This window comes from Antechinus flavipes, chromosome 6 (genome assembly GCF_016432865.1).
Source record: "Antechinus flavipes isolate AdamAnt ecotype Samford, QLD, Australia chromosome 6, AdamAnt_v2, whole genome shotgun sequence".
Classification (NCBI taxonomy): domain Eukaryota; kingdom Metazoa; phylum Chordata; class Mammalia; order Dasyuromorphia; family Dasyuridae; genus Antechinus; species Antechinus flavipes.
Window position 1 is genome coordinate 184,082,606 of NC_067403.1, and position 13,624 is coordinate 184,096,229.

The 13,624-nt window shown below is 42.2% G+C and overlaps 1 protein-coding gene across 2 annotated transcripts in view; it reads right to left on the reverse strand.

The window, feature by feature from the left end:
- Positions 1 to 2,816: 2,816 nt before the first annotated feature.
- Positions 2,817 to 13,624, reverse strand: part of TNKS (tankyrase) — a 236,336-nt gene continuing 225,528 nt past the window's right edge. For both annotated transcript variants that reach the window (XM_051963916.1, XM_051963917.1), the window contains 3 exons: positions 12,185 to 12,371; positions 11,171 to 11,327; positions 2,817 to 8,520 (listed from right to left, as the gene is read on the reverse strand). In XM_051963916.1, the coding sequence (XP_051819876.1) occupies positions 8,434 to 8,520; positions 11,171 to 11,327; positions 12,185 to 12,371 (431 nt within the window). In that variant the 3' untranslated portion in view covers positions 2,817 to 8,433. The remainder of the gene's footprint in view (positions 8,521 to 11,170; positions 11,328 to 12,184; positions 12,372 to 13,624) is intronic.

Below are 13,624 nucleotides of genomic sequence, written 5' to 3' on the forward strand. Positions count from 1 at the left end.
CTGCTTTAACTGATGTACAAGAAGATCAATTGATCCTGGGAGTCAGAAGGCCTGGTTACTAATGATCTTGGCCAGTCTTCATTTGCTGTTCCAGCGACAAGTGTGGGGCTTAGAGCCTGAAGATCCATTTTTGAATCCTAGCTCTATCACTGACTACAAGTCAGCCTCAGTTTCCCTCTTGAGAAAATGAAGGGTTTGGACCCTTTGGTTCCTCAATCATAAGCAGGATAGCAATATTTCCAATGTGTATCCTATCAGGCTTGAGAATGTTCAGGACAACGAGGTAGGGTAAGGTGCTTTGTGAACTACTTATTCCTTCAGGGAATAGACAAGATTCTGTGTCCCTCTTTCCCTCCCCACCCCATATATACACTGAAGCAAATAGGATTAAGTGACTTGTTCAAGGTCATACAGTATCTGAGACTAGATTAGAACCTATCTTCTTGATACTAGGCCTAGGACTCTAGCTGAATAACCAATTATTTACAAATTATACGTATAAGGCATTTTCACTTAATTTTTTGGCACAGAAAATGTCCTTTAAAATATTTTATTTCTAATACCACGATTTTAAGTGATTTATTCCACATTAGCCCAAAGGGAATTCTTTGCAAACTGAGAAGCCAAGCTGAATGAAATCACATATTGAGCATGGCTGCAACATGTCTCATTCAAAACCTAGACTCCGGGCCAGTTCTTACTTCTGAGGTAGGGGATGCTTGAATGTCAATTCTCTGCATTGACTAACAATTAGCTATTCCATCTATCTCATTTAAAGTTTTTCTAATTCTGCTCACTTCACTGCTTTCATGTTTTTTCAAGTTTTACTGAATTTTTCTTACTTTACTTTTTAATTTACTTTAGTAAGAAATTTCATTTAATACTTAATCATCCAATTTGTTTTTAACATTTAGAAAATATTGGGCCCTGCTCAGAACTGAGAATATAAAGATTTCTCATTCCATTCACAAACATCAATTTGTCAAATGGTGGATCAGCCACATCCCCTTTAGTTATTTAGGCTAGCTCTACTCGAGTCAATGCATAGTGTTGGAATCAGAAAGACTTCTTCCTTACCTCAGTTTCCTCAACTGTAACATGGGAATAACAGCAGTATTTACCCCCCAGCATTGTTGAAGGGCAAGTGACTAATGTGTAAAGCTCTTTGTGAAAAACAGGTAAAGCTTTATTCTTAAAGCATATCTAGCTATTGTTCCTCTTTGGTGAAGCCAGGTTTCTGTTCTTAGCATTCAGGTCCAGTTTCCTTCCAGGGTACGGTCTACATCATCCCTCTGGAGGCTCAGAAGAAAATTTTTCTTGCTTCAAAGCCAAGGTTGTTATATGGACATACTCATATAGCACAACAACATATTGACAACTGGGATGGGGGAGGTACCTCTGAAACTCCATCAAAGACAAACCTTTATATAGAACCCCAGAGAAAGGGGGGCACTTTCTCCAGCTCCTAGCTGAGCTGAGCCTTAGATACTGCTCCCCAACTCCAAACCCAGAGTCGGTAAAGGTCCTGCTCTATCCCGGCTTTCTATCTCCGTGGAGCCCAGTCCAGCTGAGACGATTGTGTGGAATGTATGAATTCCCCTACGGTGCCCCTGATATAGGCCAAGCCATTTTGTATGGCCTGGAAAGTGATTTTTAGCAAAGGAGAGGAAATTCAGCTGCAGGACTTTTTGATGCTCTGGCAGATTCTCAAATCACTACAAAGTTGGACCATTTCATGGGGTTAACTTCAGTGGTGGTTTTCTATGAGCCCACAATTGCATCTAGAGATTGTAGGGAGCATCTTTTCAAAACAATACATTCTCCAGTGGAGGCCACCATTTGCTTTGTACAGTGAAGGCCCAGTGCCTGGGCTCAGTCACTTGGAAACCACCTCCTACAATATTCCTCCTGCAATGTGGATACACTGGCACCATAAAAATGATTTATTATAATAAAATTACTAATGTGTATTGAAAAGTATTAAATAAAATCCTGTCAAAGAGGAAAAATCATTCTATTCAATTGGTACATAGAAATTAGATCCAGTTCAAATAATTTTTTTGAAAGTGCCTGACCACTATGTCAGAATTGGGACAACACAAATTTAAAAAATTTGATAGTCCCTTAGGGACCTCCTAGCCTATTGGATGGATATGGCTCAGACTTAAATAAATAAAACAATAAAGAAATCAAGAAGAACCAGTCAAAAGGTGCTAGGAAGGAATGAGACAACTGAAGAGGATTTCAAAGAGAAGGCCGTGGCTGAGCAGGAAAGGAAGGGAAGAGAATGCGGAATGGGGGATGGGACCTGTGTGAACTGTTCAGAGCCTTGCAGACACAAGGGTATAACTATTTTTTGGGCCTTGGTGTGTGAGAAAGGGAGTCAGGTGTAACAAGGCTAGGAAGACAGGATCAAAGTAGGCCAGGGCACAAATACTCTGCTTTTAGGGTAGGCTCAGCTGGATGCCTGGATGTTGGCAGCCAGGCACATGTTGGACTCTTCATCGAAGTCCCGGGCCACAAGGTGGAGGGGGCCGGCGGCTCCCATCTGATCTCTCCTACCACAGCAGGTGCTATCTCAGTCTAAAGAATCTTCCTAAACAGATGTCTCTGTCCTTTGTGCCTGGTTCGGGACACCCCCCAAGATAAAGATGAACTGCCAATAGCCATCTCCCTCTCACATGCTTATAGTGAGTGGAGGACAACCAGCAGGGTCCAGTGAGAATTGGAAGCCCCAGTGAAGGTCCCTGCTTTGCAACCACATCGGCACTGCTCCCCCCCCCCATACCCAGCACTTACCGCACACACACCAGAGCTGCTTCAAAAATGTCTTTATTGGTTATTAAATGGTAACAAGTACTGCAGGTTAGACATAAAGCCAAAGCAGTTACAAGTTAAAATCAACACGACCATGTCTGAACAGAAACCTGCCAGACAGGGAGGTTACCTTGGGAGATAGCCTCTTACAGCAGGAAGGAAGGGGTTGGGGAGGAAGCCAAAGAAAAGGTGGTCACTGCAGTAGCTCCACGGGACAAAAGACTTCACAGGCCTGTGAAGCGTTCCTCCGTGGCATCCGCAGACAGGGGTCAACGGGTCAGAACCAAAACTACAAGGGAGTCACAGACAGACTGAACACAGACAACAAAACCCCCTGGCTGGGGCCTGGGCACATGACAAACACCAGCACAGAACACAACTCAAAGAATCATCCAGCCACGGCTGTTGCTGAGGAAAAGCCGCTCTCCGCAAAAGCTCCTAACACACCACCTCCTCCTAGGAGTACATCATTTCACTAAAAGGTAAACAAGTACAAATATGGCCACCAAAAAGGGAAAAAAGCACTAGCAGTGGGGTCTGAGCACTCCCAAGGAGAGCGCAAAGGGACAGATGACTTCACGACAAACCCATTTAAGAAATCTCACGGCACTTTTCTGAAACCCAGCTGCAGCTGCTGCCGACCCCCATCTTCTGACATTACTAATCTCCTAAGCTGTTTTATGGCTGTGAATCAATCACCCCCTGGTTCTGGAAGAGCCAAAATGACAGAGAAGCCTGCGTTGTCATGTGTGGCAAGCAGCCCACCACATTTTACCAAGGACAACTAGTATATGAGTGAGAAATGGCATGAAAGACATGATCAGCATGGGGGCTCACATCTGAGAAAACAGACAGCTATGGGGCTGCACTGCAAGAGGAAGCAGGGCCTTTGTGGGAGCTGTCCCTGCACCCTCCTTCCCCACAGATAAAACTGGGGGCCCAGTCACATATCGGCTGTTTATGCATCAACTCAGCTTCCAGAGCCCCGGTCTCAAAAGCAGGAGGCAAAAAGATGGATGTCTTTCTTGCAGATTGAGCCCAAATTCTACCTGGGGTACATCGGAAGACTCTTGCTTTTGGTCTTATAGCTCTTTATCTATCCAGGCTTTTGAATCAGGAAAAGGACCCTAACACTACCCTTGGTCTTGGGGAGATGATCCCAAAACCCCAAACATTTGGAGTCCAACCAAAGTATGTTTCATGAATGACAAGGTTTAAACACCTGATTGGATTCTATCTGGAAAACTCTTTCCAACCTGGCCCTCACATGACTCTGCTGGCCCTAGCAACACCTAAATTCTGTCTTGCAACTTTCCCTTCCACTTCATTCAGGGACCTGTTTCAAATTAGCAAAGATAGTCCATTAAAGACTTCCATCCTATGGGGTTTCATGCCCCACAGTAGCCTCTTCAGGACATTTTGGCCATTTTCCTAGCATTTTCTCAAACCCTTACATGAAGTTGATTAAATGGGAGGCTTTAGTATAGGGCAAGATAGAGAAGCAGATGACAAGTATAAGCACCACCCCCCCGCCCCGCCCCAGAAGGAAATGTGTTCCCACAAAATGCCCAACTGGCATCTATCAGAAGTTGTGTAATTGGAATAGAATCTTCAATTTGGACAAGACCAGAGAGGTCCCAACCACACCCCCAAGTTATCCCTCAATATGACAGGGAACTCACAATCTCACAGCCAACTCACTAGATAGTCGCAATCATAAGAGCTTCTTTCCATTTAGATTGTGCTGAAAACAACTTCCCTGGCATATCTACCAGTTGGTACCCATTCTACCTTCTGGAATGGACTCTGCACAACATATCTCCTGCCTCTTTCCCATGATCCCTCTCTTTTAATATTGAAAGATAGCAATCATATCCAATAAGAAATGTTTTCACATCCTTCCGAGTGAATGGGAGGCCTGCTGCAAACTATATGGCAAAGGGAGATAATGAACCTATTGCTTACCTCACAATCCAGTTTCGTATTCGTACTAAAATAAACAGGCCTGGTGAGGGCATCCATTGGTTTGTTAGGCCATAAAAAGTGGCTATTTTATAAGGTCAGAAAGAATGAATAATTGGCACAAGAAGAGATCAGGGTGACAAGTTGATGTATGCCAGCAGAAGGAATATTCTCATGGATGGATTTATTTTCATCTCAATAGAGCACAGTGACAAAAGTTTCTGTCTAATCAGAGCTTTTACAGCTTTCAGAAATGAGCAAAAAACTTAGGACGTCTTCATTTGATGACAATTTTGAGAAATTCATTTTAAAAGGTTGGGTATACCTTAAGTACCACACATTAATTTCACCCCAAATTTCAGTGTTTCCTAATACTAGTACCAATGTGACATCTGAAAAATCTAACTACTGTTTTACAAAGTAAATTTATGAGGTAAATTCTACTATTATGTCAGTCAAGAGAGTTAGCCCAGACTGCTAAAAAGATTCTATTTTCACAGACTCTCTTTAGCAAAGAGCAAAGAAGGTAGGAAGGTAGAAAGGTAGGGCTGGTTGGAGAGGACTGGGGTCTCGCTAGACTAGAGAAAAATGTTTAGAATAAATCACGAATGCTTTCAAAGACAGTTTACAAGAATCTTGACACTGGGGACCATGAAAATTACATACAAGGTGTGCACAGGGTTCAAAGGAATGGGGAAACGAAACGTAATAGAAGGCAATGTTAAGCACAGTTTTCTATAGCAATATAATGGTAATGACAATAAATAGGACCTCCATTTTTGCTTTTTTTCCCCTTCTTTTAGGCACTTTCTTCTATGTTCCAATGCATAAAGTCATTCTGAGAAGGATAGAATTCAAGATTTACCTTGGTTATCATGGAGTTAGAGCTAAGCCCATTTATTTGTAGTTTCTGCACATGGTCTTTTGATCTAAGAAAACTTCTTAGGGTGATTATTCTATTTTGCTTGCTTGAAAGATTAAATGTCTGGAAATGTTTAATTTGAAGTAGGAGAATGTGAAGAGTTATGGTTGGTCTGCTGTAATATACAGTGACCTAGCTAATTTGCAGCTGAGTCCGGGGGCAGGGCTAACATGACAATCACCTAATTGCAGCTGAAGGGTACCACAGAGTAGGAACAAGAACAATATCCTTTTTCTGGTTCTAGGGGAAGGAAAGGGGACGGTGAACAGGGCCAAAGGAGAATGCAGAAGAGGGGCAAAGGATGTAGGAGTTTGAGCAAAAGGAGAAATATCTATGCTAGGAAGGCCATTTCTCAGATCCACCAGTCAGGCTCTAGAAGCACAACAATTTTGTGTTTTCTATCAATATTTTCTATGTGGCCAAGAAGGCAAAGTGATGCAAGTTTCAGAAAGATCATTGAGGTTTTGCTCAACCTGCCCTTGCAGCACAGTAATCTCATGCACTTCATCAACCCCAAAATCCTTTCCTATTCCTACTTTCTGTAGGACAACTGCAGTCTCCAAGCATCACCAGATAAGAGCTAGTTCAAGTCATCTTCCTGCATGTACTTGCCCCTCTTCTCACCACTTCAGATGCCCAAGGTTAGACACACTTCCTTTTTCTAAGGAGCAAGTCCAAATTTAGGACTCCCAATAATCTCATAGGCACTGGGGAAACCACAGACAGACACAGACTCAGAAGTTGGCTTTCTTCTGGAATCCTTTCCTATAGTCACTATGCTAAGGAACCCTGTTGCTTCACTGAGGTCTATAGCTATATTTAACATGGAGAACTACACCTACATAGGGAGGGAAGGTAGTGGGCACTTCTCACAATAAGGGAAAACTACTATGGACAAAAGAATTTCCTCTCATTTGTTGAACATTCACATCAGAAAACTGAAAATGAAGGTCAAACTTTTATGTATGTAGCTACTGGGACTTTCATGCAATAGGCCCAGAGTAGCCAAGTTGGATCCCCACATGAAGTCTCTTTAGAGGAAGCTGCCCTAATGCTCTCTCCTGATGACACATCTGGAGGCCCCCAATGCCCAGCTAGGACTAGCTGCTCAGGGTAGCTAGCAGGGGCTTAATTTGGAAAGCATCCAAAAAAGAAACTTAGGTACATTGTCTCCAACCTTTTGGACAGGACTGAGACACACCTTAGGCTGTTTTTAGATGACTATCAGGGGAATTTACTATCAGGCTCTTAAAAAAAAAAAAAGAAGACTTTGCTTTAGACAACTACTCTAGCATTCTCATTCAAGGTTGGCTATTCCTGCTTCAAGGTCAATAAAGTCATGGGCAAACACAACATGAGGAAGAGACAATTAAACTTTAAATCAAATGCCAGAGGGTTCCAGAAGAAGCTGAAGAGGCTCCGTCTTCCCCACCTCAAGACCCTGATGCATGGACTGAAAAGCTGAGTCAAGCCAATTCTGTCTCATACCAGTGACATCTCCATTGAGTATACTTCTGAAACATATCAGCAAGGGTTGAGATGTTCACACTTTTGATTAAAAAAATGTCGGGAACATTCGAAACCAACTAAACAAATGAACTGAGATGAACCTCAAACTTAAGGGCAGGAAACTTAAGGGAAGGAAACCTGCCTTGCCTCACGTGCTCACACACTCACCCAGTCCTCCCAAAAAGAGCTTTTCACAGCTGAAAGGTTTTTCCTCCACTTGGCATTTCATTTCTTCTCTGTCCCTTGATTAAAAAGGGTATACCTTCAGCACAAGGTTAAGTATTACTTCCCTCCCTGTTAATGTAGATATCAGCTACTCTGTTGACTGCCTATATGGACTTACTTTTGGCAAGGAGGCCTCTGCCTCTGAAAACCCTGGCATGCCTCAGACCCTGTCACCTCCGGTGCGCTTTACTCTACTGATAGACAGCTCCCTCCCTGGATCAAACTCAGTGAGGACACACTGGCACTTTGAACAGCAGAGGGAAATTACCTGCTTTTCACCAGCCCTTGGGCAGCTGTAAACTTTATATCAGGCTCATGAAGCCCTAGATATTTTGATACCCTTCCCTTGAAAAACAGGCCAGATTTAAAAGAAAAAGCTCATTTTGTTCTTTACAGCAAAGCATTCTATGCCAAGCACAAACATAAAAACAAAAACCAGAGAAGAATCGGACCCAAACCCTTCTTGGTAAGGATACAAGTTTGCTTTGCATTGCTGAGGATTTTAGTCATTTGGACTGTGCAAAATATTCTCAAGAAGGTCCTGGCTCATTTTCAAATATTATTCCCCTCATCCACCCCCAAAAAATAAATAGCTGATTATGCATCTTTAAAAATGTGTGGTCCATGGGCATGGGCTTCATGTAATTTGTATGCAAATGAAACAGCCCGAGCAGGTATGTCTGAAGTTTTGACCCTGAGAACACTACTGCTTGTAGTGTCCCTCAGTCTAGACCCAAGCAATCTTGTTCTCTATTGACCTGGCTACATGCAAGGAGGATGAACCTGCCTGAGCCAGGGGAAAAAGGCCGCCCTGGTCAATGTTTCCATAAAGGGACCAGTGAGTTTGACCAGAGTCATCACTTGAGCAATGCTTTAGAAAAGACAAACGGCTGGTTTCTAGGCTGTCAGGATTTTTATAGGGTGTCTTGGTTTTGGGAAACAATCACATGTAATCCAGTCTCAGGTTTAAGTCCCATTTGGCTTCAGCCCGGGCTTTCCTAGGTCTTCTGTTCTGCTGTTGTTGCTGTCTGGGCAGGGGCATCAGGCTTCATGATCTGGTATGTGATGAGATATTCTGGATACGCCTAAGGAGGAACACAGATGCATCAAGGGTGTGTGGCTGATACCTTGGTAAGAACTATACTCTCAGAGGAATGGACACATCTGTACAAATCAGGATGGCGAAGGCAATGTAGTCTTAGCTAATAGCTAAGTTAAAATTGGCTCTCTCTTTTGAGAATCATTACTGATTAATCCTCACCCTTATTTTGTTAGGCTGCCTTTACTTGTTATCAGTAGATCAGATGCTCTAATGCTCTAGACTGGACTTTAACGGAAGAAATAGAGGGAAACCTATAGAACAGGAAGGGTGTAAAATTTCATTAGAACCAATCACCCAAGGATGGCAGTTACTTTAGATCATGGGCCATTTTTAGTATTCCCAAATAGCCCTCCTAAAAGCCCTTCCTGTTACAGAGATATTTAAAATCTTTTTTGCCTCAGTTCCAAATTCTCCATTCCCCATCAAATAAGAAGGCAAAACCCTCCAAACTTATTATGTATAATCTACAATCATAAAAAACAAATCCCCTCATTAAATAAAGAAATTGCTTCAATCTGCACCTAGAATCCATCAGTTCTATCTCTGGAGTTGGATAGTACTTTTCATCATGTAGTTCTTTGGAACTCTTTTGGATCACTGTATCAATCAGAGTAGCTAAGTCTTTCATGGTTGATCACCTTTAAAATCTTGCTGTTACTTTGTACAATGTTCTCCTGACTCTGTTCACTTCACTTTGTATCAGTTCACATAAGTCTTCCAGGAAAGCTTTTCTGAAACCATACCCCTTTCATTGTTTCTTATAGCATAATAGTATTCTATAACAGTCATATGTCACAATTTGTGCAACAATTCCCCAATAGATGGGCATCCAATAACTTGCTACCACAAAAAGATCTGCCATAAATGTTTTTGCCCTAAGGAACCTTTCTCTGACTTCCTTGGAGTATAGTTCTAATAGGTATCCCTGGGCCAAAGGGTATGCAGAATTTTAAGAGCATGGCTACATCTCTAGAAAGAATTATCACCTACTTTTTAATCAGCCACTCATTCAGCCTCCTACAATCTAATCCCTGCCTTCCCCATTGCCAGTTCCAAAAACTTTTCCATCTTAGTCCTCATCTTTCTTCTATTGGCTCTTCCTTGGCTTCCCCAATAGGCCATTTTTATGTTTTGGCCTCCTATTTCTTTGGAAGCTCCTCCTTTGCCCAACTTGGCTGTTTTTGTTTTCTTTCTAATTTCTCACCCTTAAGTTGGAGAATGGTCCCTTAGCCCTATTTTCTTTACCTTTTATTCCTATTGTTTCAATGATTACCTCTCTGCTGTCACCCATCCTCTAAAGTCAAATTCAAATAAAACCTTATTCATAAAACTTTGCCAAATTCCCTTTGGGAAGTGACCTTTTCTTCAGCCATGTTGCCCTTGTAGTATTTTTTACTTTCTGTAGACACTCAACAACTTCACAGGCCAATTTATATAATCATCTGTGGATAACTTTTATTAAGTTGGGAGTAAACTCCTTGAGGGCAAGGCTTTTGTCATTTTTCTTTTTTCTCTCTCTCCAGGCCTACCAGTGTCCTGGAGCAGTAGGGTTAAAAGAGGCACACTTCATGAATCTTTGTTGAATGAATAAATCTTTCAAGACCCGCAGGATCTACATAATTTACTCAAATGGAAAGCTCAGGCAGGTAGAGCTACACCGAACCTATTCTAAAACAAAAATAGAATACATTTTTGGAAAACTTCCACCACAGGAAATTTTATCATACTTCTTAACTCATTTTAGTGTTGAATTCTTGGCATCAGATAACTCTTCTTGGAGCTCCCCTAAATTCTTCAGGTTACAATCAAGCTCAATTTCTCAGCCTGTTCTCGGCAGGCAATTCTTGAAGAAGGAAGGGTCATGACCTGAACAGCCTATAGTGTAGACTTTTACTCTGTGCTTTAGCTTCCTCTTCATCGGGTTCAAGACTTCAGCATGATCTTTGGCTGGAACTTTGCCAGACACATTGTCTCTGTAGATGCTTAGGATTGGTGCCCAATGAATCAGCTTTTCCCTTCTCTCCTATCTTCCTTTGGGAGACTTTGAGCAAAAGCTTCCTCCTTATGTTGTGAATTTTCTTCTTCTTCTATATTTACAACATAAACTTAGACCAATTATGGCTTTCCAAAAGACCAAATGGACAGATATTCAATAAATCTCAACCCCTACTCTGGCTTCTGTTGACCTATCATCACAGACTTGTTCTAGCCTCCTGTGAGAGCAGAAGTCTCCACTTCTCAATTCTAGCATGGATCATCTGATCTCTCTTCAGTCTACACAGACAATACCCTAAAACACTAGTGACCTCCAAGTGCTCTTCAGCTGTCTCTTCTTCATGGCTCTGCCTGTTTATGACAGACAGCCTGTTGTAGTGAAAAAGGGGCTGGCTGTGGCATCAGGAAATTCCAGTTCCCAGTCCTTCCTCCGTGATTTTGAGCTGTCAAGACATCATCTTTGTCTGAGGAGCTGACCTGGGGAGCTGTGTTATGGATCCCTTTGGCAGGATGAAGCCTGGGGGCCTCTTCTCTGGAGAATGCTTCTAAATGTATAAAACTGAACACATACATTTACAGAGAAAACTAAGTTTCCCAGTCCAGGTCAGACCATTTGTGTCTATGCTTGCCCAACATACCTGTTCCCCTCTGTAGATCACATACTCTGCATATGCGAGACCATTGACACTAGGTCTACCAATAACAGAGTGATGGCCAGGGGGTGCATGGGCCATTTTCATGGTGCTGAACTGGAGAAAGGACTTCCCAAGAGTCACTCGACAGAAAAGCATTTGCCTATGGACAAGAAGAATAAAATATAGTTTCATTTAGTTTTATCAAGGAGGCAGACAATGGCATCATGGATGCAACACTGGGTTTTGTTCAAATCTGGTCTCAGACACTGCCCAGCTATGTGGCCCTAGGTGAGTCACATGGCTTGCTTTGGCTGCTCAACTACCAAAGTGAATCAGAATAGCACTAACAACAGAGGGCTGTTTTGAGGATTCAATGAGATCATATTTGTAACTAGTCCTGTCACACGATAGGTGCTCTATCAATGCTCCTTCCCCTCCCTTCTTATAAGACCCTCCATTCTCAACTCGCAGGCATTTTTTTTGGCTGTCCTGCATGCCTAGAACGCTCTCTCCTTACTTCTACCTCCTAGCTTCTCTGGCTGCTTTTGGAGCCTTTCCTGGCCCTTAAATGCCAGTGCCTTCCCTCTTTTGATTATCTCCAATTGATCCTGTTTCTATCTTGTCAGCACAAAACTGTTTGCATGCTGTCTCTTCTATTAGACTGTGAGCTCTTTGAGGGCAGGGACTGTCTTCTGCTTTTTGTGTACCTTTATTATTGGCACACATTCTTAATAATATTAGCTGACTGAATGGTTGTAGAGACACTGACTGGGGTTTGGATGGCTGGCAACGTGCCCAGGGCTGGACAGTGTCAGAAATGAGATCTGGGCCCAGTTCTCTACTGCCTCTAAGTCCCATGCACACTCTCCTCCTTCTCCTCCCCCTCTCCCCAAGTTTGTGACATCTTTTCTGAAGATGATGTTCTTGCTTCCCCTTCCTTGTTCAGTACCTGCAGTGGCTGCAGAGCTTTTCAGAAAAATCACTGACCCTTGGATAGCAATGACATCAGATGCTCACCTGTGACAGATGTAACAGGACCTGTCTTTGTGTGTGGGGCAGCCAGTACCACCTCCAATTCCATAAACATACTGGTTACTTTTAGAAGAATTCTCTGCAAAATAAATCCCGGCACCAAACATGCCCCCTATATATGCATGTCTCTCATCGAATCCTTTGTGAATAATGGCATTAATGAAAGGAGAGCCTAGGACAGAGGGAGACAAAAGGAGCTATTGTGAGCCTTGATTGTTTATATAATATTTGGGCTGTGTGGTCTTACATACCTTGTATGCAGCAGGCTTACCTAAGATGTTCTGTTTGGAGATTATAATTCTGGGAGAAAATCTCACACCATCAAGGACTTTTTGAAGCTTGACAAAGAAAGCTGTTATATAGATTTCACAAACCTTAAAACCCATCTCTCACACATCTGAGAGTGCATCTTCCCAAAATAGTTTGTCAATCTGCTTATATTCAAATATAGATCATTGCAACCCATTCTTTTTCATTTCTTAATCCAGAACCATAGTTCAATAATGTCTACTACCTTCTCACTGTAGAAACAGTAAGTATTGGTTTGGTTTGGAAGATCTTATCTAATTTTTGCAGACCATTAGAGGTAAATTATTTTTAGTGATCTTTGTTGATTGGATTCCCAGAGGTTCATGTAAGGTGTAGTGATCAAGTGTACCATTCTATATTGTTTCCTTTGGGGAGACGATGGAACCACTTCAAATAGGTACATCAGTGTCCCCTCAGAAATGCAAATTCCTTGAAAGATATAACTACTTACAAAATTTTGCTCAATTGCTAGTTGTTTGGTAATATCTAGTTAGGTACATACGCGGAGACCCAAATCTGGGAAAGGTATTTGCTACTCTCATGGTGGATGCACTATGCAGACTCTGACTTTAAGAAGAAATATAGAGCTCTCCCAAAATACCCCAAAACAGATTTAGAAAAAAGCCTTCTTTTTTGGAATGAATGAAATCCAAACACACACACACTCTCTCTCTCTCTCTCTCTCTCTCTCTCTCTCTCTCTCTCTCTCTCTCTCTCTCTCTCTCTCTCTCTCTCTCTTTTCTAGTCCAGGGTAGCAAAGAAAGAGAGAAAGGCTTGTGGACAATGAGAACAAGGCCTAGCCAGATATCTCATGCAGATGATTCTAGTGCTGGGAAAAGTGTCTATGTATCAGAGCAATAAGAGGACTCAGATTCACCACAAAGGATGTATATTTGTACAGTGTACAGGAACTGATTGCAACTCCAATTGACAGCTCATTTCCCAGCTCCAGATCCCAGATTCAAGATAGACTAAGGAAGAGATCTTTACTGAGTGGCATTCCAAGATAAGGAATGGTCTTTAGTCCTAGATTGTGTCTTGAGCAAGCCAAGAAGCAGCAACAGCTATGTGACCTTAAGAGTGGGGCAGAGATTCATTTCCAAGTCCTAGCCCAAT